Raw genomic sequence first — 26,895 nt, 5'->3', positions numbered from 1 at the left:
CTGCTAATACAGAAAAGCAGATGCAAAATAGCACACGCAATATAGCTTCTTAAATTCATCTACATGTTTACTTACATGCCCTCATACAAACATATAATCTTTAAATACCTAATCAGATCACATTAGGAAGGCAGAAATGACCAGCAATACCTGCCATCTTCATGACTAATTTGAGATAGACTTTGTAACATTTGAGAATTGCCAAAGGGCATTAGGCTTGAGAGTATAGGCTGCTAATTTAAAATCTCCTGAGTCTATACTCATTTTTCAGTAATGAGAGATCTTGCCAAAAGATCCTACTTGCACATTTTATTAAACCATGTCAGTCACTGGTCATACACTGGATCAAGTTACTAAAATTACTCAAATCGAAAGGCTACTAGAAGAGAGCCGCAGGGTCCTGGCGGTTCCAGCATCTCACCTCCTCATTCCCGGGACCCACCTGCCCCTCACTGCTGCTGCTGAGGAACGAGGCTGTGATGATGCTACAGTGAACAACGCGTTTGAGATCAGGCCCACGATACCCCAGTCTGAAGACAGAAACTAAATCACTTTGTGATTTTAAGAAACAGCCATAATTAAAATATGCATCTTATAAAGCTAGTCTACAGGTTTTGTAGGCATACCACATACCTCCAATTTCTGACAGAAGAATCACTTCCTTAGCATGACTTACCATGCATTGAGAAGGCTTAATTTCAGTTCTTGTAATTACAAAAAAATGGTTTAGAGCATTCAACAGTCAAAGCTATGAAAACACTGCTGAAATCATCAACGGTGATTTATGGTTTGAAAGGAAACAAATTATGACTATCATGATTATTTCCATTCCTTTCCTCTCTTTGTTTCTCCTCAAAAATTGATAATGGCATTGAAGTCAAATTAAACCTCTGCTTGCAAAACAAACCGGAGCGCCGCTGGCAGCTGCCGCCGAGTGGCACTTCTACAGCCGCCAGGCTCCTGAATTAACACTCATCTTCAGCCACAAACAGCAAACACAAGCAAATGATGAAGTTGTTATTTGAGGGCTACTTGAAATATATGACTGAGCCAGAAGTTTACTCTGATTTCTCTCCCCACCTACTCAGACCAAAACTCAGGTAACATCAAAGTTCATTGCCAGAGAGTTTAGAGAATTTTCCTTGCCTTAATCTTTTTGATTTTTTCCACAAGAATATGTAAATATACATAATGACTTTTTGAGGATTTATCCTTCTTCAGGACAGGTTATTGCAAATAAAAATGCTATTCAATATAAACTTTTGTTTTTCACATTTATGTGCCTTTTAAGGACTTAAAATGCTCTGTAACATTAAATGAGGCAATTTTCACTGTTTGATTAAAAATACTTACTCATAACTTAATTAAAATTAGATGGTATGAATGGTTAGACTGCAAGGCTAAAATGTTTCAGGTAAACAGATTCGCTTTTCCCCGTGGCTGGCACTCAGGTGCAACCCACCAAAGAGCTCACGTTTCAGGAAGGCCAGGCATACTTCAATATTCTCAGTAGTAACTTGAGGAACTGAGAGAACTGACTACTGTCAGCACCAAGCTAACCGCAAGCAAAGTTGATTAAAATGCAAAACAGTTCACAAATGAGAGACGATCTGGAAAAAACAGCAACTGAGTAACTTGAAAGCACCTTCCCTAAAGCACACGGGGCCCTAGCTGAGGCACCTGCGGGGCGATGATGCCCAGGGCCAGGACAGGGAGTATTTGGAGAAAGTTCAGAAGATATGAATGAGAAAATCAGGTATCTTGAACATTTCCCCAGGGGAAATACGACTGAAGGAGCTGGGATCGAGTAATGCAGAGAAAAGAGTGCAGGCAGGCTTGGGGTGAAAGGGGTTGATGAAGAAAAGGAGAGCCTTGGAGACTGAGGGGTCCCCAAGGAACGGGGCAATGTAGGGCCCGTCAGAAGGAGAACGGCTGCCCTGCTTCCTTCAACTCCACTGCACTTCCTGAAACAGCAGGATTTTTTTTTAAGAACAGCTTCTGTTATGCAAGTATTTGTGTGAAATAACAGCCATATGGACACATGAGAGTGTTCATGTTGTTCCCCTATTCCACAAAATGTGCTGCAGCACTGAATTTTTTAATATTTAATCTTCGCACATGCATTTTCAAGGTACAGTGTGATGCAGTAAAAGCTCCTTCCTGTCCCTAAGGAAGCCCTAGGCATAGCCCCCCTCAGCACCTTCCCCTGAAGCACAGTGCACAGAATGGAACACACTGAGGTCAACATTAAGAGTTTCTTCCATACAAAATCTTTATATTCAATATTTTCATTTCGCTCTTTCTACTGCTTCGCACTCTTCAAGGAGTAAAATTATCTTTCAGAACCATGACTGTTCAATTGCTGCTTTGCAACACTATAAACAAAACAGCATACGAATGAATGAATCTAGCTAGATTTTATGATTATTGCATTAATTTTGCTGCAGAAAAAGATAATTTTTAAAAGCACAAAACTATATTAAAGTATTTACAAATACTTTCAAAATATTCTATGCTGCATTAAACAATGAAACAAACTATCAAATCTGTGAGAAAGTGAAATGCTTTAGATTTTTGTTTTAAATGTAAGTGTGTTTATAGTCAGTAGATCCAGAGGGAAGATACTGTATATATTAAAATGCAAGTATACATTTTTACAATCTAATATTAGAGCTGTTATAAATACAGAAGCCTTACAGAAAGTACACCAGAGATTATTCTTCTTTCCTAATGCAATTACAGCCTGTCAATATTCTGCCTGAAAAATGAAATCAGGGGCTGCAAGTTGCAGTTACATTGCAAGTATAAAATATTTGTCTTGTTTGATTTGTAAAAAAACAAGTGGACCAAGAAAACAACATTTAACTTATTTTTAAGTAGCTGAAGTACTAAGATGTTAGCACACAATCTTTCGTGTCTCTATGCCTTGGTAGTGTTTTAGAAAGGATCACAGGCCCTAGCTTGCATTTGAGAATATACAGGACAGCCCAGTGCGAACGACAGGAATGATCCAAATCCACTCATTTCCCATCTCTGCCCTGTCCACTTAAGACTGTGCACATTTACATGACCAAAGCTTTCATAAAGTACTTCGCAACTGTGCTCAGCCACTTCAATATTTTCTGAATGTTTTGTATTTTTTTTAAAGTATTGTAATAAGCTTGTATACATAGATATGTATGTATATATACTTATGAACTCAAGCCAAGGTGGTCTTTGTTGTGAGGTTTTGTTCCTTTGTGTGCGGTTCCTCTTTTAAACTTTTTGACACCACATCTCATATAGTGCTTGCTCCAAGTGAGACGTCAAGCAATCTGAATGAACATAAAGCTTGAAGAAAAGGAAAAAGTTCATGTTCAAAAAGCTCTAGCCTGAGTTCATTCACGTGCAGTGATTTGGAGGCTGGAGCATAAGAGGATTTTACCAGAACACACGCAAAGCTGGAAAACTAAATATAATACCTAGAGCGCAGACCGATGCCTCAGCACTGAAGTTGTTCCTGGAGCTACGAGAACTTTGCTACAAGGCACAGCCACCTCAGTTTTTTTCAGTATGTACACTGATATACCAAATTGACAGTAGTTTTTATTCAGAAGACTGTGAAGACTCTGGAAAACTCCTCAACTCGCTGGTTGCTATATACAACCAAAAAGCAATGTAATTTATATCAACAAGATTACACATGCATATAAAACTACAAAAAAAACGCACACTTTTCCCCAAGAAGGATAAAACACTCCCTAACCTTGGGACAAAAAAAATTTCCCAGAAACAAGCAGCAGAAAATCACAACACATATTTATTCCCTTTTTAGTCAATAGTCTATATGACTGATTAAAACCCGCACAGCAATGAGATTTAAGGTCTCCCTTGTTAAAGCAGATAAATCTCCCTTAGCTTTTCTGTCGCAGAAGTAAATATGCTTTTGATGCCTGCGAGAGCTCCATCTTCTCTGCTACATCAGTACAGGAGATGATTACACTCGACGCTGTGCACCTTCCTGCAACTGGATTGACCCTGCTCAGGTTCCCAGCATATGTCGGGCAAGTGGAAAGAGGGCCTTAAAGAGCCCCCCATCTCCCAGCCTGGTTTGTAATGTGTAAGTACAAAGGTCTTCTGTCTTGGGTCTTCCTGAAGTGCAGAGCGGCTCGGCTAGTGCTGCTTGCACCCCCAGATACATTCCCTGAACTGACAGTGCTGCATTTCAATAAAGAGCCTGGCAGGATTCAGACCTTTAGGCTACTTCATTGTAATCAGTGCCTGGGAATGAAGAGAGGACGAGTTGTTCCTGGCCATCATCGTCATTTGTCTTTTTGTTTCTTTTCCAGGGGGAGGTTTAATGCAGAAAGACATGTTTAAGAAGGCAAAGCAGTGCTCACAGGAGGTCAGATTCAAACAAACGTCAATTGTCCCAAGCTTTCTATTTTGCAGTCACCCAGAAAGCTGCTGTTACACACACACTTGCTTGTGCCAAAAGACGCCAGTGTGCCTTACACAATCTCCAGACTACACATTTACTATTTTCCTGTGTTATTTTATGCTTTTCGCAACCAAACTGATCACATGTGCTGTGCTAGAAAGCCGTAAGAAAACGTGGAGCCAAACGCAGTCTACTAAGAGTTTCCATCATCAAAGGTATCAGATTTCACTAAAAAGAAAAAAAAAAACCCACAGAACTAAAGCACTAGTGCAGAAAAACTTCCTGGAAGCCTCTATACTTACTCTGAGTTTATAAAAGTTAAATAAGAACAACATTTGGCACATAGAACAGTAATAAGTTTTTAAAGTTGCATTTAACTTGTGACTTTATTTAACTTTAACAGGTTCCAAAAGAATCATTCGGCAAGGGATGAGAGAGTGGCCAGGAGCTGAAGCAGGTTATGTATTGGTAATAAAAACTATCCATCACATACAGGGGACTGCGGCTCCCTTTCAAGTACAGGGTTTCAGAATTTCCCCACGATGGGTTTGGACGTACTATTTATAGCTGCTTTTGAAGTGTTGGTTTTATTCTGTCACTGAAGCGCTCACAAATGCCTGCGAAAGCCGTGCCCAGCATTTGTACACCATTCCGTGGGACCTGACCATAAGGCATCTTTATAAGAAGGGCTTACTGTAAACCCTGTAATTCAGTTATGGGCAGAGCTTCACGTTCAAAAGGAAAAACATAAAAGTTCCTAAGGCCGAAGACACATCAGTGATTGCTGCGTATAGTGCCCGAATGGGAACTCCCAGCTCCAGCACATCGCCATGCACATGGCTGCTTCATTCTTTTTGTGAACTGCCATTCGAGTCAATAAATATTAGGCACAAATCTGTGTTTTTCGGTTAATTTTTCCTGGAAAGTACCTAACAGGATTTTTCTTTCACTTCTACCAAAACAAATGCATCCAAGATACCTGCATGCCCCAATTTTTTCTCCCTATTTTCCATGAACTTCAATTTCTAAGATGTCCTTTTAGCTGCCCATACAGATTATGGGAACTGGTGGCAGCCGAGTAATCTAACTCTCTATTGTGGCACTTCAGCATTTTGTTGGCACTGCTGATGTTCATCCAGCAGCTTGAGAAGATTATATGCTGATGATTTAGTCTACACATTCTTTGAGGCAGTGGCAATTTCATACTTTTGCAAGTATAGCACTGTGTTTGCTATTCAGACTGTGACTCTCTGAGGATCTCCTGAACCTTCTGCAGGAGTATGAAGTTTGGTGTGAAAACTAACAGGAGTCGGATAACCAGCATGACCTGACCTGGCAGAGAAGCAAGAAGGAAGCATTTCTCACCATTTTTACAGTTAGTAGTACTTTATACTACATTCCTTTGCAGAAAAAAAGCCCAGGCAGAGCTACCATTAGCTACAGATGTTTAAGTTTCAATGAGCCTTGGTTCATTCTTCTTGGTAATAAGAGTTACAGTTGAGCCAGCAATGAAAAAATCCACTAAACTTGTGTCGTCGCTTATCATTAACGGATTAAAGCTTAATTTTCTTAAAACCGCTTTGCTACTGGTGGGTTTTCTGTTTAAAAGGATGCATAAAATACCCACACCTTATTTTTTCATGATAATGAAGTAATAAATGGCCCAAACAGCAATATATTACACAAGAGTGAAACAATCCACAGGGCAAAAGGAAATAGCTTTACTGATATTCACAACAACTCAGCAACGCCGAAACAATCTCTTCAATTGCTGAAGGAACTCTTTAAAATTTCAATATATAAACTTTAATACACAACCCAGTTTTGTTACAACTGGAAATCCACTTGTCTGCCTTGAGCAAAAAGGCCTGTAGAGGATTCTTGGACTGCTTCAGTGCACATCAAAATGGACTATCTTAAACCAAATTATTTTTCTGGTCCCAAGAGGCAGCGATGAGAAGGGGCTGCCAAAGACTTGGGCCCATTTCACAGCCTGCATCAGAGCTGAGCCGAGCTGACCCTTGCAGATGCGGAGGAGGTGAGGGTTTGCCTCTGGTGCCGGGAGCACAGGGACGGAAGGGAAGCCCTGCGAGAGGAAAGCATGCGCAGAGCCGCTAGCCAGTCGCACCTCTGCGGTCTGCTCAGGAACCAGCTGGGATTTGAACATTACATTATCCTGAACTGGCCTGAACTACTGATCTTTGTGGCAGTATCTCTTTAACAGCCCAGAGCGGTTCCATATCTCTACGGTATTCCCAAGGCTGATAAGCCTCTTTGAAATTCTTCAGTCTACTGCAGGGCACATCGCAGCAATCGCAAATGCTTATCCTTGACACAAATTCAAAGCAAGCAAAGAAATCCCAGCTGTCCATGAGTATTTGACCAATCCATTTCATTAAATATGACAAGCAAAATCTTTGGACATGGAACATGTTTCCCTGGCAGAAACAGATCCTCCTACACTTTCTTCTGATACTCTTCATAGTAAGAATTGCCTTAAGGAATCTACAGACAGCGAGTGGCCCTACAACACAGTGCACCTACAAAACCAGTTGTCTGTGTCCACCCTGCACACAGCACGAGCACCCACGCCACAGACTGCGCAGGAACGAGAGGCCATCACTAAGAGTTCAACAGCTCTACACAGTGCAAGCAGGCACCTCCATACAGACACACCTGTTCTTACTGAAAAACGTTCACTTAGAAAATCCAGACACTGTAGGAGATCTCTGCCCTTTCTCAATTAAAGTCACTTTTTTTTAAAATTCAATTCTCAACCCAGTGGGTGCATTTTTGATTCCCAAAGTTCTTACCTTTTAGATTTTCAGGGGAAATGAATGCCTTGAGACCCTAACAAGTTCAGTTACAGTCACAAATAGTATCTAATAACACTGAGCAACTTTTAACACTTTGGCTTTCAGTTGCTAAAATTCAACTGTGCAAGTAGAGCTATCTTTGCTCAATGTATTAAAGGTGAAAAAAACCATCCAAGAACTCCACTAGCTCTTAATGTAACAAATATCAGATTTACTATTAAGCACTTTTGATGGTAACTGTATGTTTAATAAGCATAACAATACTTACTTCAGAATAACACAGCCTGTACCAGTAGGAGGGGCTGTCCAAAAAACTTGAATCCGCGTCCTTCTCCTAGGTGTGCTCTCCGTAACAGCAACAGGGCAATTACTCATGAACTGTGTTTCTTCTTCATCTATAATCTAAGGAAAGACAAAGAGAAGAAAGTGAAAAGGTAAGGACATACACAGCCACAGGTGCTCGAACACATTTTGTCTGTGCAGGTTTTCTTTCAATAGGATTATTTACATGGCTCTCTTTTTAGCTCAACAGTGTTCGACAAACCACTATTATAATATGCAGGCAGACCTCTAGAAGGAAAAGAGAACACCAGGATAAATACAGAAAAGTGTTTCTGTTCTGTGTTAACAGAAGTGGCTGCAAACAATCTTGCTTGCAGATCCCCATTATTGGAGCTTCATGTAAATATTTATAGACTGAGAATAATAGAAGATGCATAATTCTTTTATATTATTATTACATTAAGCTTGTTTGGACAGATGAAACATGGCAGAGAAGAAGCGTTTTTAGTTCATCTACTGTTGTTTTTTAAAAAACTAAGTTCTGTTTCAGCAGTGCTATTTTCTAGCTAACGCGCCTGTCAAGACAGATGAGATGGGAAATGGGCTCATCTACAATTCAGAGACCATTATTTAGCCCTTTTGCACACAGTTTTGCTTTATATGATTGATTTCTGGTTAACAGAAAGGTTTAAATGGTGCAAACTGACATGAAATACAGCATTTATGTCATTTCTGGTGAGGAGATACTTGCTAATTAGCAGACCCTATAAAACCAGAGACTGAGGTAGACTAGTGGTGCTCAAGGCACTTTACTCAAAGGTCTACGTATCTATGTCATGGATTCGACTTGAAGCCTTCTGTTCATTAAATCTCACCAAAAAAATCATCAGAACGTAGAGTTTTATTTTGGAAACAGGCCACTGCTGTGATTCTCAGACTTTTTTTTTCCTTTGGAATTATTTGATGGTCCACACTGATTTGATAAAGCCAAAATTCACATTACACTGTGTCTAGATCCAGGCAGGGAATTGTGAACCCACCGTTTTGAGAAACAATCTACAATTATCAACATATAATCACGGCCAACTCTGAGGGAGCTTGTGAGGTTTTAACTACCCACTTTTGCCAGATTATATTACCAGAATATTATCTTTTCAATAAATATAAAACTTTCAGCAGTTTGATACAATATACTACTTTACCTTCTGAAAAATAGGCCATATCTATAGATTGACAAGATCTTTTTTTCAGTAAGCAGGTGTCTGCATCGTTCTCCCAATGATACTGCCATCATTTCCAAATACTGCTAGGTGAGCCAACACATTTCTGGTTTTCCATGGCATGGCCTGGCAAGCCATTGCCCTGGGTCAGTAGGTTAACAGTTAATGGGTTTTCAATCCAAAGCAGTTAATGACCTTCAATATTTTCACCACTCTGTAGGACCTGTATAACTAAACACAATGTAGCTGCTATTTTGCTGGATTTCAATAAATACGAAGTATCTGGAAGCATGGGAGGCAGTGCAGGGTTAATCTGGCGCTGAACTATTTCTGCTTCCCCTTTATACGATTGAATGCACTTAACTTCAACATTAAGAAATCCCTAACATGCAATTCTGTCTTGTACATCAGTTGTACTTTTTCTGTCTACCTTACTCCTCCAATAGCAAAAGGAGAAATAATATCACTTACTTATCTGCCAGAAAGGTTTCCTCAATTATTCAAGACCTTATCAAGTGACATTTTACTCATGTCCCACAGTAATTCATTCTCAATCAAATCCCAAATTTGGTGGGAGCTTTGAGTGAAGAATGTATGATTTTATACACATCTTATGCAAAATAAAACACCACTGTAAATTGTATTATACATGATCACATAAAAATCAGATTGAAAGTGATTTTATGAGATAATCTTTTTTTTTTCTTCTCTTTTTTTTTTTTTTAAAAAAAGGGCAACTTCTCTAGAAAAACTCAAATACTGCAAATTCCTGAACCAGTTACCACAGTTCCATATTCTATTGTCAGATGCAAACTGCTGCTCTAGCATCACATCTCACATGCTTAGATAAAAGCTTTAACAACACGTCCAGGTCAGGTCAAGAAAGTAATTACAGATAAGTGTAAATAAGACCAACCAGATATAAGCTATTCATCATTGCTGAAAGAACCTTTCAAATACGTTCCTTGTTCCAAATCTAGTTTAGAGCATGTCTGAGACACTTCATCCAAGAATGTTTTTGCAGAACCCCAACTGAAATAAGCCTCTATGCTTAGAGTTAACATTTTTATCTAGTGAGTGGCTCCTGTAAAAACTGAATCTGAAATACCTCTGTTACAAAGTCCTTATGTGAGAGCTATGTATGTCTTTTTCCACTAGCAACAGAGTAAAACACAAACACAATTAAATAATTTGAAAGCTGTAGCTGCATTTCAGAATGTAGATCTTGGAAGAATGTGGTAGGACTCAACACTACCTCACCATTTCCTCCATCAGTCACCAAATATCTACCGGGAAAACTTGGTCACAGAAGAGTAAGGTCTGCCAGGGAAGAGTTCCTCTGATGAAAAAAATGAAACAAACTTCTTAAAAAGGACCCCTAATGTTGACAGAATAAAAACTCCTAAACTAGACAGGAAAACTTCAAGGCCAGTAAATTTGAAAGGATTTAAAATCCTTGTATTCTAATGTGTTTTATAAAAGTCAGGAGAAATATCTAGATTTTTAGGAATGATGTCAGGCAAACATAATTTCATCTCAAATCTCTTTGTTAAATTTTTGCCATGTCTATCAAGGTTTGTTGCTTAAAATGAGTTCTTGGAGATGCTGAAGACAGGGTAATTACTTATAATACAAAATTTCAAATGACACAGTATTTTAACATGGTGAATTATATTATAGCACTCACATGTAACATAGGAGAAAACAAGAGTATCCTGGCCAACTCTGCAGTTAGAAAGATACATAGCCTCAGATAATATACAAACCTGATTTTTCTTCTGGAATAAAGTCAGACTGCATAGGTGCAAACAGAAGAATTGTGAGGAAAAGGCATGCAGACCAACATGCACGAATTGCTAAATTACAGCACGCTAAACTCTAGGTTATATCTAATGGGAGGCCTCCCATTTACAGGAACAGATTAGCGATTAACTGTACGTTGGACAAAACTCCTGAAACCTAAAATAAGCACTTAGTCAAGAAATCCAAGGTCTCTAAGGGGAAATATCAATGTGACAAACTCTTTTGACTCCACTAATGCCACGGACATTAATCTTAATGCTATTTAGGTTTTTGGGTTTTGTTCCCTATGTACAATTGTAATACCATTAGACCAAATTTTCCCCTTAGGGGAACTTGTGTAAATCCCAAATAATGCTCTCAGAGTTTATCTGGATTTGAACAAGCATAAGGGAGAGTCGAATTTGGCTGAACGTGTGCACGTCTCCGAGGCAAAAGTGGAGATATTAGCAGGGAGAAACTCTCAGCTGCAGGCTCCGGCTTTCCCGCATTCCTGGCATTCCTGGTGGCCGGAGGAGCTGCAGCGTTCCTGAAAAGCAGGACTGGATAACTCCTGCGTCCTCAAACAGATGGATGAGCGGGTTGGTTTTCTCGGGATTGCGACAGATACAGAGAACACTTGGAGTAACAGACTTCACTGTTTCTGATTTACAGAAATTAGTAATCAAATAAGCCCAACCAGATAGCTGACCTCTCCACAGTTAAGTTCGTTTACAAATTTACACCAGTATGAAAAAAAAATGGTGATGCTGACAAAAGAGTTAAGTACACTGAGAACAGAGAGCTCAGGATCACGCTCAAAAGGAGCCTCAAAAGGTTATACAAATCCGCGACTGGCTTGGCCACTTCCTCAGCTGAAACTGCTGGCCAGGACCAGCAGCGCCTCAGCCCTCGTCCCGAGGACGCAGGAGGCTTTCCAGCCGCAGCAGCAGCTGTGCTCTGCCGAACAGCTGGACGCTGCACCCAGGCAGAGCTCACAGGATAAGCACTTTCGTGGGCACTTCTCTTCCTCTACCAGAGGAATTCCAGAATATTGCAAAACTTGGCCTTTTCCCAAACAACATATTACTTCCCTAATCTCTAGCAAAGAAACTATACTAAGCATGGAAAGCTGCCATTCATCTCAGGGGTACAAATCTTTTTTGATCCCATCTGTAACTTTCTTCAGCAAGTACCTGTTTTGTCTGAGAAAATTCCTCCTTTCTTCTTTCCCATTTGAATTTCCCAAAGCTTTAATACTTTAATACTAAGAAGTAAAGTACTAAGATCCAGAAGGGAAAGAACAAACTCTTTTTGAGCAGCATTTTCTTACGAACTCCCTTAAAAAGCATCCAGCTTCTCAATGCAGCCACTGCTACCCAACAACCCTCACCAGAGATGGGGAATTATTCTGAGGACTGAACTCACTCTTCTTGCCTTGGCACACGCAGATTCAAACCGTGCCAGCTGACTCTTGCCCAAGAGGATGCACAAACTAGCTCTGGCTTAGGGGCCCCAGACATGTCAGCTCCGTAAAGGACAGTCCCATGAGGTATTTACTGAGCTAAATCAAGGCGCCGAGCGCTGTGTGCCTTGCGCTGCACGGGACTGAACCTTGGTCTGCTCTCCTGGGACATGACCATTCTGGGCGAGGTGGGCAACTCCAGAGCTGAAAAAGCACAACTCTTGGTTCACCTGGATGTATAATTGAATCTAATAAGACCTGCATGGAGAGGAAAGTTACTGAGATCAGACTACACAGTTTTAACACATGAGTTTCTTATTTTCCATGACATTCTGTAGTAGCCAAAAGCCTGAACTTGCTTTTCAGAGAAATAGGAATTCACTTCTATTCCATGGGATAAATACAATTTACACATGGAACCACGAAACAAGCAGAGAAAGACAGGGTATACTATATGAGTACTTAGCCGAATTAAACTGTTCTCATTCTTTTTCAACCACAAACTCTCCTCAAACTAAGATGTGATAAAATTAAAATAAAATAAAATAAAATAAAATAAAATAAAATAAAATAAAATAAAACAATATGGCAATGTGGATACAACCCCAGAGCAGAACGTGGGAGAGCCGACTTTTCCCAGCTCACTTTACTGTAGTCTGTTTCTCACCTGCTAAGCAGGGGTACAGACATTGAGCCCCTTTCCAACACGGTACATGAAATATTCTATAAAACGTACTTATTATTCTCCTTAACAGCTTGTCAGACCTCAAATTAGCCTCAGACTCCATAAACAGGAGTTCTCTGGGAAACGACTGAATATGAGATGCCAGCTCCTCAGCGTGCCTATGCCAATAGCTCAAATGCGACAGGAGACGGGCTCAGGGGGCGGCTGGGAACGGTGCCCCGCAAGCGTGGGGACGGCCGGGGCTGGGCACTTTTGAGATATGGAGGATGCAGAGCCCCATATCCACTTGGAAACTGGTGCCGTGGTGCCCACAAGACAGACCCAGGAGCATCTGCAAAACAAGCAACTTGCAGCCAGTCTCTTCATATGTGTGAAGAGAGGAGGGCTCCACAGGCAGGTGACAAAAGCCTCGATGCACCTTCAAACTGCTGCTCTGTTCATCCTGGTGACTTCACCTCCACGTTACAAAGCCCGTCTGCCCTGCTGCCCTAGCAAAACAGTTTACCAGTTTTACAAAGCAAGGGCAGCTGAGAGGAAGAGATGGTGGGAAATCTCCCCTGAAATAGCTGTGCTGATCTTTAGGACTGCAAAACACTCCGGTGGGAAACAAGCTGGAAATGCCTAGAACATTTCTGCATTTCTCCATGCAGACTGAAAGTCTTCTGCCACTTGTGAGGGAGCTCTGCCTCCAAACAGAACCGAAGTCTGGATGAAAAATCTTCTCCAGAAAATGTACACCAATGTTGATGCGTTCCCCTAAAAGTGGCAATACACTGGTATGGTCAAATATGGCCTTCGTCTTTGACAGGACTCCCTTACTACAAATAACCAGTGCTATTATTATTAATAGAGATACGCATTTTTTAAACAATATAACACAAAATTTGTTAGCAACACACAAAGCAAGTGCGTTTTTTACCAACACCTGTTGGTAAAAACATCTGAACTGATGAAAGTTATTTGAAATACATAGTTAAAATGTGAGTCTGCAGGTTTTACTGGCGCAGCATTTCTCAGATGCTTATTCGGTCTGAGCTTTTCTTTATCCTTCATTTTAGAAAGCATTACACTACTCAGCATTTCGAACATATTGCCAAGGAAAGCTACCTCACTTGGAGCTCCTTTAAGTTAAGAAGGGATTTAAGGATTACAGAAAATACATATTTCTAATAGCATTATTGTCCTGATTGGTGCTGGAGCTTTGAAGCAGCAGCAGCAGCAGCTTTGGCACATGTGCTATTCATGTTCTTCCTCAGTGCCAAAATATACATCCCAACCTCGTTCAAGCAGATTCCACCAAATTCCCTTAGCCTTCGGACAACTGTGTACAAAACATAATCTATTCACAAAGAATTAATCCACCGGTAAAACCACATTTAAAACAGAAATACTGCTGATCTGCAAGCACAGGCTTTACGCAGCTAAAACACGTGAGCTAGCACCTACTGACAGTTCGGGGTGCTCTGTTTTGCAACAGCAGCTTTCTTTCAATGTTACAACTTTAGGGCTCCAAACAGACTTTCCAAATCTTACCATATATGCAGGTGGCAGAGCACTACAGCTTTGTAAGAAATATGAACTCCAAGGGAGTTAATTCTGATGAATATGGATGCCAAGACTGGAAAGCTGTTGCATTTAAAATTTCATCAGGACAAGCAGAAATTCAATATATGCAGTTTAGGCTGAGAGGGAGGTAAGTACTTTCTCTTTGGAGAGAAGGGGAAAAAAAAAGCTTTAGTTTTGTAATATTCATTAAGAAACCAGAAGATCAATTTTAAAATCAACTTGACACAAGCATGAAAAATTTAAAATTGCACATCTTTAGCATCAGGAATCTTCTTACTCATTTTCCATCGCTGCCAAACAGGCAACCGTGTACAGAATGTGAAGAGTGGAATAATTTTGCTACACTCTGAGTTAAAGCAGTAAAAACTATTTACTTTGCTTTTACTTCTAAGGTGGTTCTTCTTATCATTAAAGATATTCCATTATTTCAAAGGTGCATTTTAAAATTAACTAAGTTTCTGACTCAGCAATATTTCCTGCTATACTCAAATTTAGGCTTTAGCAGTACAAATAGTAGTGCTAAACTGGTAGTCAGCAACATTTTTTTCACACAATTTCTAGTTTCAAAATGTAGTTCTGTCAAAATAGAATTGTCTTCATTTTAAAACATTTGGAAAAAACTTAAAAATATTCAAAATAAACCATTCTGAAATTAAATGTTTTGGTTTTTCATCTCAAATAGTTGTTTCAATATTTTATATCTAGTATAAATAATGCAATAAAATAATATACTTCATTTTTGGCTACTTATACAACTCTGATGACCTTTCCATTGGAAATTTCTATACGGTTTAGTTGTAATACTAGTTAAGGGGAAAACTGTAATACTAGTTAAGGGGAAAATTGTCCTTTCAACCATTTTTGTTGGTTCATGTTGTGCAGTTAAAAACCCCTCCACTCAATTTTTTCCCCACTAGGTCTAAGGAAAATACTTTTTCTGTACTGCTCATGAGGTAGCACCAAGAGAATAAAGCCAGAAAACAGTGGTGTTTAATTGCAAAGCTACCTGAACTGCCTACAGTTTCAGTTGCAGATTGGAATGGTTTTACATGTACCAACACTAATATTGCTCACTTGCTACCCAGTCATAATAAATATATCTTCATCTGTAGATTCATATTATGGATGATTCTGAGAAATCTTAAGATCCTGTTCTCTCCATTCAGTTTACCTGGTTATTCCATACAAAGAGACAGTAATATTCATGAGGCAAAAAGAAAGCAGCAACAATGTTATGCACTAAGTGTCAAAACACAATCACTTTCCTCTTGGTAAATGAACCATTTCCAAAGGACCATCAGAGATGACCATGTTCTGCTGCACTTCCAAGAGCCACGTGTAAAGACGGACACTGCGGAGGCCCTAGGCAGCCAGGCTGTCTGTCTGTGTGCCATTCCCACCCATGTGGGCCAGGGAAACGAAACAGAGAGGAAAACCAGGCTGGAGGGGTGGCAGGTGAATCCGAAGAGTGGCAGGAGAACAGGCAGGGCTGTATTCCCGCCTCCACAGTGGGACTGCTCACAGGAGCAGAGCCTAGCGAGGCCTCTCAAAATCAGGCAATTTCACAGCAGAGGAATAGCGAAAACCTTGCTGTCAGGGGCTGGTGTTAATGCAAAGATCTTCAGGTGATCATTAACGGATGCGATGAGAAAACTTGATTCACTCACCAAAAGAGGTTCTTCTGTGTAAGTATTTTCAACTACAGCTATCCTTACCATCCCAAACTTCACAAACCAAGGATTAACAACTTTGTTCTGGTACTGAAGTGATCCTAGCATCACACTAGGAAATGCCAGACCAAATCAGGAGATATGGGCACTTCCCCAAAAACAAGATCTTCCACCAGTGTTGTTGCAAGGAAAAATGCCAGTGTCATTCAGTATTACCTGTGTTTGCGTCCCATGGTAGACAGGAGAGGAATTCTGGACAAAGCCTACATTATTCTGATGGAAATGAACTGTGAGCAGATGACGAATGATGCTGGGTTGTTAGGTCATGAGAACGAGCTATCTAACCAAGCAAATAATCCATCACTGCTGCTGAGGCCTGCAATGGAAGCTGAAACAGTATCCCTCTGCAAACACTGCGAGCCGCCTACCGCCACTGGAAAGGGAACAGCTGTGGAGGAGCAGGACTGTCAGGGTAGATTCCATCTACATCCGAGAAAGGCAATGTACACCCTGGAATAATGAGAGCTAAGTATGTTGACGCTTTGGTAGTGACAAACTGCCTTCTCAATACAGAAGGTGGTTCTCCAGGCAACTGGCATAGCAAACAGTGAAGTCAGCCTGGGAGCTAGGAATTCAGCAGTGAGTTGTGATGAGAATTGATTTGTCTCACTTGGCTGTGAAGCCTGCAAAACTGAAGATCTCTAATTATCGTCTAAAGATGCTAATGGATTTTCCCCACACCTGCCATTCAAGAGCCAGTCAAGTAGGTAAAGTATCAAGTCACAGGGTTAAATGCCTTCTAAAATTTCTGCCTCAGCCATCTGAAGAAAGGCTATTCCTGGAATAACAATGAGTTAGGTAGATTACCCTGACTGGAGGGATCAGCTCTTTGAAATATGTCCTATCAGAGACACTGAGATAGGAGTGTCCTCTTAAATGCTGCCTAAGTGGAAGAAAGCACAACTTCTACTGACTGACAAAAAGAGAGGTAGGGTGATCTGCACTTCCAGAACTGTTCTTTGGCTCTCAATGAAGTAACTGCAAATGCAAAACCAGCCTCAGGTCTGGACAGCAGATCCGCACGGAGAAGGCCCAAAGGCATCAGAGACCCAAGTCCCATAAAGTCCATTAGGAGAGTCCTAAAGCTGTTGTGTCTGAAGATTAGCTTCCAGGGTCATTTCTTCTCTTTAGGTCTTCCCAAAGCAGAGGTGATTCATTAAGTGTTAGTGCAAATTATAGGCAACAAGGAGCCTCTTCAAGAGCCTCTTGTGACCAGAAAGGTCTGTCATTTAGAGCTAATTCAAGAAATAAATGATCTAGTAAACAAATTCATCAGGAGATTTAACTAGGTAGCTTCTACACATGGAAGCAGTATTCAGCAATCTCTCAATTTTTCTTACTTCATCTGGTTAGCTGTTTCAATAATTGTCATTAGAAGACAGAACAACAATCAACTGAGAGAGCTGTCCAGGTGTAAGAAGCCTGCAATTCATTCATGCAAAAAATGGAAGCTGTTGCATTATAAAGTTTTTTTTTGCCTCACTCATAACTCAAACCAGAACAAACAAAAAAAATGAAAAGAAAGGGTCAGAAATCCCTGCACGGTTGAAAACTAGTTAACTTTTACTGCAGCCTCTTCAGCAGCAAGTAGTCATGACCATGAAGCTGTTCCTCTTCTGCAAGTTCCTGGCACTCACCACACTTACTTTGCATGGGTCTCTTTTACTGTCCAAAGCAATGATTAATTACCTCTTGAGCCTATTTTTAACCAACACCTTGCCCATACACAGATCAGGTTAAGGCTACTCCAGCGTCACTTCTTGTATTTAGTCTCATTCAAAATGCTCACATTTTCCAATGAACAGTAGAGATGGCTGTGACAAGTTACTTTGTTTTTAACTCATTTTAGAAACCGTGTGTCAACTGATGCCCAGAACATGAGGAAATGGAAGTCAAGGAGTTCTAGAAAGGACTGAAATTTTTATCAAGGACACTCAATGCCACCCTAAAGAGCAAGTGAACTAAAGCTTGTATTAGTGTTATACAATTCTTTGTTCTATCTAGAACAATATATCAATGATTCTCATTCAGTAGTAGTAAGAAGAGATTGTATTTTAGCAGAAGTTCAGGAATACAATGAGACAAATACAGCATTTAGACTACAGACTTGGAATTCATCTCTCCCTTCTTAAATACCTGGCATTTCCTCATCCTTTTATCTTTAATACACTCTTAATTGAGGTGCTGGACTGTGAATTTAATGACTGCATAACAGCTGTTTCCTGATGAAACTACCGATCAAAACTTCAGAAACAGAATTTTCATTCCGGGACTTGTATGCAACTGCAAACCCTCTCCCCCAGCCAGTGGTTTTGGTACTGCACCTGCCTGTCTTTGAAGGTAGTTCTCAGAGCCTTGTGCCCTTTCCTGGTTGCCAAAAGCACACATGTGGTATGCAGGTATATAGGTGTACATGTGGTGGCCACAGAGCCACTAGTTTTTAAGCCACCAGTAAGTATCTTGTCTGTTCTTTGCCTTCCTTCTGCCAATTTGTATGTCACTTGTGGATCACACTTCCCTCCTCTAATGTTTCAGCCCTCCCTCAAGAAAGAATTTTTAAAATTTGGAATTTTAGACAAAAACACTGTTTTCATTCACCAGCCTGTGAGGAAGCTTTGCTAAGAAAGCTAAATTAATGGTTTTACTATGAACTGGAAATTCATCTTATGTGATCTGCAAGCCATTGGATGATTGAACATTTCACATCAAAAAAGCAAAAAAAAACATTGCTTCCCTATGCTTATATGACAGACTCTGCCATATAAGATGCTCTCATAAGATGCTAGCAAAGTAAGCGCAGGGCAGCCAAACACGAGCAAACTGCTAGCAACGTTCTGAACTCATTTGTTAAACAGAACTGCATCATTTTACACATCTCGAGTTATCTGCAAGTAGCCTAACGTACTCACGTTGGCATATAAGGTTAAAACAATCCGAACGGTTGAGTGCAACATGGCAAGTACAGTTTTATTTCAGTATAAAATACTCAAGAAATAATTGTCTTTTAAGATTTTTTCAAAAGCAAACCAAACTGGCATATCATATGAGAACTGATAAGTCATGAGACACTGCCACAACCCTTTTAAGACTGCTACTTTCAAAGTGAAGTATGTCAAGCACTTGAAAAACCATCTTGCAACCCTTAAGCAATGCCAGATCACAGCAATTGAGAAATTGCCTTTCTAAGGGCTTGGCTAAGCAGATGGGGCAGCTAAGCAGTATCAAAACAACAGCAATGACAACAAGGCAGCCTGTCTTTGAAAACCAAGGCAGTGTTTGGCACTCCTGATCACGGTAAAGCAAGGTCTTGCAGGAGGCCTCAGAGTAAAGGACCATTTAATTTCCTTACTTACCCACTACTACTCCAAACTTCTTTACATGTTTTCTTCTTTAGGACATACCTCTTAGCTTTTACAAATGTCGTACTTTTAATGAAAGCTTCACTCTATTAAATATTTTTCTTGCTTACACTCTATGCTCTTCTTATACTCTATACTCTTCTCTCTTCACTCTATTAAATATTTTCTTGCTTATACTCTTCCATGGGTGATTCCCTCCGTGGGTGGTGAGCTCGATGACAAACTAAGATATTCCTGGCTCACTCTAAAGTAAAGAAAGGCAAGTCCACTTACTCTCCTATCAGCAAAAGACAAAACTATCCTAAAAACACTGGTGTGACACAGGAATATAACAGCTGATAATGCCGAAGATGGTCAGAGAAGTACCTTTATGACTCCAAATACATGAGAAAGATCACATTTGCACACAATATTACTTAGGCTGTTTAACCGTTAGATCAAATGAACAAGTACTTACAAAACCCAGCAACAGCACCAATTTGTAAGGAATTGTGAGCGCTTTAAAAGACAGGATTGTAACTCCAAGTTTTCTTGATAAATTGAAAACACAGTCAAGATCAAATTCACTCAAATTCACAACCCTACATATTGAATAATGTGCCTAGACACAAAATGAGGCAGCTGTATGTGCAAGAAAGGATCTAGGTCTTCATCTCGGACCACACACAAATGCTGTGACGCTGCTGCAATAAATTCTCGTGCACTTGGAGAATTCTGTGTGCCAGAAGGGAAGCGATTGCGATATCCTAAGGGATTATGGTCTCTGGATTTGATATGAGCCCAAGCAGAAGGGCTCACGCTGACTACAGACACAGCTCTGGAAAAGGTAACTCCAGAATAAACACCTTTAAAATATCTTAAAAGCATTCATTTAGGATTGCCTGCTAGGAGACCAAATGAAAATGTTAGTAAGGACTCAATTTAGACATTTGGGAAAGGTCTAAGTTTTTCTTTAAACTTTCTGTAAATATTGAAGCATTTTAATGAGCTACCTGGTTATATTATGGATTCTTTTTTTTTTTCCTGAAAACTTTTTAAAAGCATACCAAAAAACAAAAATCCACCAAGAATTTTCTTACAATATTTATTCTCCCTCAGAGCATGACAGAGGAGATGAGGTTCAGCACTAAATTTCTATTATTTTGCATTATTTCCTAAACTAAATCTATTGCACTTGCTATGCACAGTGATTGGACTGTACCGATACTGTTCTATCCTCAATCAGTGCTTGATTGTGGCCCCTGAGTGTAATTTGCCTTTAAATTGCTGTCAAACAACTTGCAGAGAGTTGCTAAACATCACCAAACACAAAGCTCAGCAGCCTGGTGCAGCACCACAGCAGCTGGGAAGGGCTCGCACAAGAGGCCAGGCAGGACCCTCTAGCCTAAGCTTTCATAGTGCTGTGCGGCACTGGCTGCTGCAGCCACCCTGGCCTAAGAGCCATGTTATTACAGCCTGCAACTTCCATGACTTAATTTGGCACCCTCAAGTCCCCAGCTATAATCAGTTTAGCTAGTCAACGTATGCTTGTGCGCTTGTGGGAAACTGTAATTTATTTCGAAGCCAAATTACACCCTGACTGTGCTTATGGAGACAGAGCAGAGGTTTGGCCACATTAGATACAGAAACTGCACGAAAATCAGACTTTAAAGTCCCAGTTTTCTCAGTGAGGAGCTGACTTAGAACCATGGAGAACAACCTTCTGTAAGGGTTCTCTACTTTAGGGCAAATAGAAAGGTACTAAAAGTATGAAAGAGTACAGGAAAACACACTTGTCAACCAAGAACTTTAGCACTTGTGAAATTTATAAGGTCAAGCCCCTGCGACTGGTTACACAAGGACATGATTCAAGAGGTATCAGGATTCATGAGATACTGAAGAGTCTTAAATCCTGTATTAACACAGGCAGCACTGGCAGGCACTATCTGAATGAACATCTGCTAATTGTGCTAATGTGGAAAGAGCACAACAAGCATTGCTTGTGCCACAAAACCCACAAAATTAGTTATCCAGAAAACCTGAAACACATCTGCAAATTAAAACACTGATTTCAGATCGCAATTCATGTAATAAAGCTAAACAATGTTCCCTCCACAGAGATCCATTAGGCTTTTTTATTTTTCTGGATCTATTTAGAATTTCCATTTGCCTCCCACTCTCTGTTGATTTTAAAATTCCTTCAGCAAAGTCCAGCAAGTTTCTCACTTTATTACGAGTTAGACACGCAGCTGGCCATAACAGCAAAGCACATGCCAAATCCTTCCCATTAGCCATAACAACTGAAATACAGACACGAATGGTAACAAATTCTTTTTAAAATTAAATAAGCCCAACATTTCTACTCCCTAATATTATTGCAGGGTTTTGAGGATTTTTTTTTCCTTTGGAATCATCCATTTCAAAGATTTTCCCCAAATAATATTGGAAAAACATGCCGTCTTGGGGCACGTGGAATTATTCCAACAATTAAGTTATCACTTATTCTACATTCTCTTACAAATGCATGAAAATAAGAAAGAAATCTCTAAATAGAATAGACAGGAAAAAAAGAACAAATGTAGCCCAAGTTTGCTCATCATATTCGCTATATGCTAACAGCAAAAAACAATTTCAGAATAGATGTTAGGATTAGATTGATTCCTGCCCCCACTTCAGAATTTAAATCCTTCAGTATTACTCTTGAAAACATGGAAATTACTCTTAGGGATAAGTGAAAACTTTTCTCCATAAACCACTATCACCTGTAAATTATAACTAATATTACAAATAATAATATTTCTAAATTCAGAAAGTCAAACAGCTAGAAAAACAGTACGTGACGTGAGAATATTAGACCACGAACCTATACAATTTCTATCCACTTTCATAAATATGATGTATATTCTCAGGTTTATTCAGAATTCTTTCAGTGATGTCAACTTGAAATAACTGAAAATATTATTTAGTGAATCATACCTCTCAATTCTGATTCTTTTTATTATGACAAACAGCTTTTCATCCCACTCAATTAGTTCATTAAGTAAAGTAATAATGAGCATCTTTAAGAGAGCAGAATCTAATTTATGACTGATAAAATAATTATTACAGTTGTGGAAAGAATCTTAGAAGCACAATTTACTTATATGCAGAAGCATAATCTACATTTGAATGGACAAAAATACCTAGACAAAGAAATGCAACCCATAAAGCAAAAGATTTGGATAAAATCATACATATATTAGCTTTGACTAACAAAAAGTTCCAATTACGCAAATCATTTATGCCTGCGTTTAACCGTAAGAATAGAGGGAGGATAAGCTGAAGTCAAGTTACAAATGCCTTAACCTCTTTGAGAGATGGCATGGAATATTAGATATATTATAACCCCCTCACATCATGCCAACATCTACAGATATTTATTCTTACTCAAGCATATTCTGCATTCTGCTGTGGAAATACTGTCCCCCTTTCAGGAAAGCACAGAGGAAGGTAAAGTCCTGGAGACACCATCCAGGGAAAGATCTCTCACCTGAAACGTTCCCGCATGGTCTTCTTCCTTGTCCCCTTCTTTACCCTCCTTGAGGGCAATCAGTGTGAATCCTCGAAAGTAAGCAGGAGTGGCAGCAGAAAGTGTCACTGAGAAACAAAATAGAAATAATTTAATTAATAAAAGAAACAATACTACTTGTGAAGTCGGCCACGCACAAGGCATTTCACAGCTCAGTTTGGAAAGGGTGTTCAGAGCTGGCATTAACAAAAGCTCGAGGGCAAACATCATGGAGAAGTGCCAGCTGAACCCAGGAAAGATCAGCTCAAGTTTCCCTGTAGGCAGAAAAGCACTAGCAGAGTTTTAATGGGAACTATTGTGGCTATTTTCACCCAGATTTTTTTTTTTAATTTGGTCTGGTTTTGGAAAGGAGACTGTTAATTTGCTCAGCTCCATGGGAATTTCTGACACGAAGGGACACCTCCCGAAGTGTTTGGCTTCAGTCTTGGTGCCACTCTTTGCCCAGAGCCGATCTAGGCAGGCGCACGCCTCCCGTCCCACGGGCTCTGGCTGCACTGCGCCCCGCACGGCACTCAACCCCTGCCACAACACTCTCCCGGCCTCAGGGCAGGACTGAACGCGCCGCTTCACTCGTGGCTAAAACCAGCCTCCGAAATTGCGCCACCGGCTGCGACTGCCAAAGCAGGCGTCAAGCGCGGGGGCCAAGCACCGCTCGCTTCAGTCCTCTCCGTGAAGCCGCCTTCTCCGTCCGGAGCCGCGGAGAATGAACGCGCCCCATCAGCCCAGGCAGGGTCACTGCTCTTTGCGAGGGCCTGAACAGATGCAGTTCACGGCGGGCATACGAGCGAGTCCCACAGCTACCGTGATTTTCAGCACACTTCTCTATTCACTTGAAGGAACCTGATAAAACAGTCAGACCTCCTCGTTTGGGAGGAGAGCATTTTCACATTTACATAAACTGGGTAGTAGAATAATAGGGTTAAAATATCTAATTACTTTTCAAGTACTGATCCCATTTATTAGTCCATTATCTCCCTATTAATTCTTAACCCAATTTTGCAAACTTCTGCAACATTATCTAAATAAAAACCCTAGGCCGGCCTCTCGGTGGCAGTAATTGAGAACAGCACTCCTGAACTCACTGAGGATGAACCCATTACACTCCCGTCAAGACTGCTTCCTAGAAGCTAATTCCCATAAAAATCTGGTACAGGCAACAATTTTTCCATATATTACATGTAATTCAAAAGTCTGAATCACTCGGAATAAAAGGTTACACCAGGAATACTTAGATGTTGATGCTAGCAGAAAAATCCAGCTATGAACTGACTCAACAGGTTTCCCTTATTCTTTTCTTATATACATTATATATTATTATATACAAATTTAGAGCTCAAACCAAAGCAGTTTCCCAAAGCCCAAGCAAAACGCTTACCTACTAAAGAGGAGATGCCTGAAATGCCAAAAATTCACCAGCAAAAAGAGCAGACGAGCGTTCCAAGCGCTGACTCACAGTTTGTGAATGTCCGGGCTTAGCAATACTTGCGCTGCGGTTGCACAGTCGCTTGACCCCACAATAACTCCCCACAGGGCACTAAGATAACGCTGGGCTGAGCTTCTCCTTTGAGGAACACAAACACAGCGCCTGGTTGTGGTGGGGGCTCTGCCCTGGATGGGCCAAGCTGAGGTTTTCCACGCAGAGCAAGGGGGCTCAGTGTCCATGTGAGTGGGAAACGGCCAGGCTACAGCTGCACTTTTACAAGAGACTGTGGCTCCTCCCTACGCCAGGCTCCAAGTCAAAGATTTCGCTTTAACAGGAGCCCAGCTGCCGCCGGGATCACGCAGCGATTGCTGCTTGGCGTCCGGCAGGATGGCCGACTTCCCACGGCCCGTGTTACACCTCAGCCTGCGTCAGACTTTGCGCACGTACCAACAGATGTGGCTGTGCTATCCCGTCTGTCAAGAGTCTGTGCAATGCGAGAGGTGCTAAAACACCTCAGAGAGTGAGGCTTTCTTCATGCACAATAGAAAAGTTGTTTGCATGTTCTCAGGAAGGAAGGAACGAAAAGAGGAAGAGTCAACATTATTCAATGAGAAGTTCCCAAACCAAAGCAAGCAAAGCATGCAACATAGACTGAGCTGTGCCTTGAAAACTGAGGAGATAAACGGACTTACAGTGAAAACTCCATTAAAAATAGAAAGCATAGCCACAGAGAGAATATTTAGCAGGACTATACTAGTCACATCCTTACTGTCTTCAGCAGAATAACAATTTCAGGACTATGGAGGAAACTATTTGCATTTCATGCTGTCACAAGAAACAGGCATGCTATTAAGTTTCAGAACTCTTATGTATAGTTTTAAGAGGACAAACCTACTCCATTTTTCATGGGAATCTCGTGCAAGCAAGCAACCCAGCCCTGCAGGTCAAGGAAGGTAGAACTGACCACTGCCAAAGATCTTTATCCAGTAACACTTTCTAAGCCTAATCCCACCTTCGCCCTTGGAAAACAACCAAAAGCAACCTGGCATGGCCCAGGATCTATGAGGGGACCTGGATGCTGGGTTGGCAGGACATGGTGCCTGGCACTGCTTGCACTAGGCTGCCGGTCGCCTCGCGGGGAGGAAAGGCTGCAGGCGGTGTTGCTTTTGTAGATGCCCCAGATAAGAGCAATGCCCCTATTTACTGCTGCTGGCGCTGGGAGGAGGGGATATGCACATCTATTCAGAGAAGGACTGGCCGGTGCTCAGGGCCCTTCCCTTCTCCGATGGCTCCAGGGAGGTGGGAGGTAGCACTCCCCTAGCCCAGACTCCCCAGTCCCAGCGGATCTGAAGGTCAATAGCTGCAAGAAGGGCCGGAAAGCTTTCCAAAGGCCTGGGGCAGCTGCAAGCTAGCTCTTCTGATTCCCACGCCACCAGGCTTCCTCAGGGTCTTGCATGGTGCTGCAGGCATAAATGGAGGTATCCGTACCTCAACTGGCTGGAGCACTGGTTTTGTCTGTGGAGTTAATTCCTGTGCCATCCACCTGGCATAAAACCTACTTTACTCCAGAGCCTGCCAGGGAACGTGCCACAGACCCTGTCGGCATTAAATCAGACAGGGGGTATGGGAACAGGCAGATTTGGCTGCAAATCAATGGTGGTTGTGAGAATCTTCTGCAGTGTTGTACAAGATTTAAAAAACACAACAAAAATCAAAAAGATTTATGTATTCCCGCAGGTTTATTATTAGTTGGCTTTTCTCTATTTTTGTATAAAATAGAGGTATAGTTCTGGTTGTGCTGTGGAATTTTCTTTTAAAATGAACTCTTAAAACTTTCTGTAATGCCATTAACTAATGCCATAGACAACACAGTTGTTACGGGAGCTTTCACTCACGTTCTTTCTACCACCAGAAAGTGTCCTTAAAGTGATATAAGCATCAGTGCCACCTGAATACTTTCATCTTAAATACAAAAACCCTGCAGGACTAATTTGATCTACCTTTTAATCTTTTACTATTATCTGTAATAAAACTTTCTCACTTCTAAGAAGCTACAGTATACTATTTTTATCAATTGAGCTCTAAATGCCACAACCTAATATAGCTGCAAAATTCTCTGTGCTAATTCAATTGGGAGTTTCTTTTCCCACTACATGTCCATATAATAGAAACTTCTTTAGTAGATGACCGAAAATATCCTGTAACTCTTCTGGAGATAACTCATGAAATGCTTTAAGGACATTCACATGTTTATCCCTGTGAAAGAACTCAACACTTGCCTCTATCCTACCTTGAACACTTACCAACTGATACGCAACTTGAAGCCTTTCGGACTCAACATACCAATTTTGATGTCTGAAACAGCTCACTTATTTCTAGGGAATGGATATTTCCTCACAATGTATTAAAATACACTATTGAGAGATGATTTTAATACAATAACCCTACAAAGTTATATCCAAATGCTCAAAACAGTTTCTCCAGGACACTATTCATTTTGCTTAGAAAACGGAACATTTTATCATCTGATCATTTCATGCACTGTGCCCAATTTCTTTCCAAAGTACTTAGGAAAAACAAAGTTAACAGCATATTCCAGGAAG

General features: G+C 40.7%; 1 protein-coding gene across 1 annotated transcript in view; it reads right to left on the bottom strand.

The window, feature by feature from the left end:
* The window catches only part of SPON1 (spondin 1), a 100,634-nt gene that overhangs the window by 72,615 nt on the left and 1,124 nt on the right, over positions 1 to 26,895 (bottom strand). Inside the window, exons 2-3 of the mRNA XM_088525903.1 lie at positions 22,831 to 22,937; positions 7,505 to 7,638 (exon numbers count right to left, since the gene is read on the bottom strand). Coding sequence (XP_088382029.1) covers positions 7,505 to 7,638; positions 22,831 to 22,937 — 241 coding nt within the window. The remainder of the gene's footprint in view (positions 1 to 7,504; positions 7,639 to 22,830; positions 22,938 to 26,895) is intronic.

This window comes from Tinamus guttatus, unplaced genomic scaffold, assembly GCF_059628265.1.
Source record: "Tinamus guttatus ecotype Peru unplaced genomic scaffold, ASM5962826v1 Tinamus_guttatus_pri_ptg000240l, whole genome shotgun sequence".
NCBI classification, from domain to species: domain Eukaryota; kingdom Metazoa; phylum Chordata; class Aves; order Tinamiformes; family Tinamidae; genus Tinamus; species Tinamus guttatus.
The sequence above is the reverse complement of the archived record's forward strand: the minus strand, read 5'-3'. Positions and strand labels throughout refer to the sequence as shown.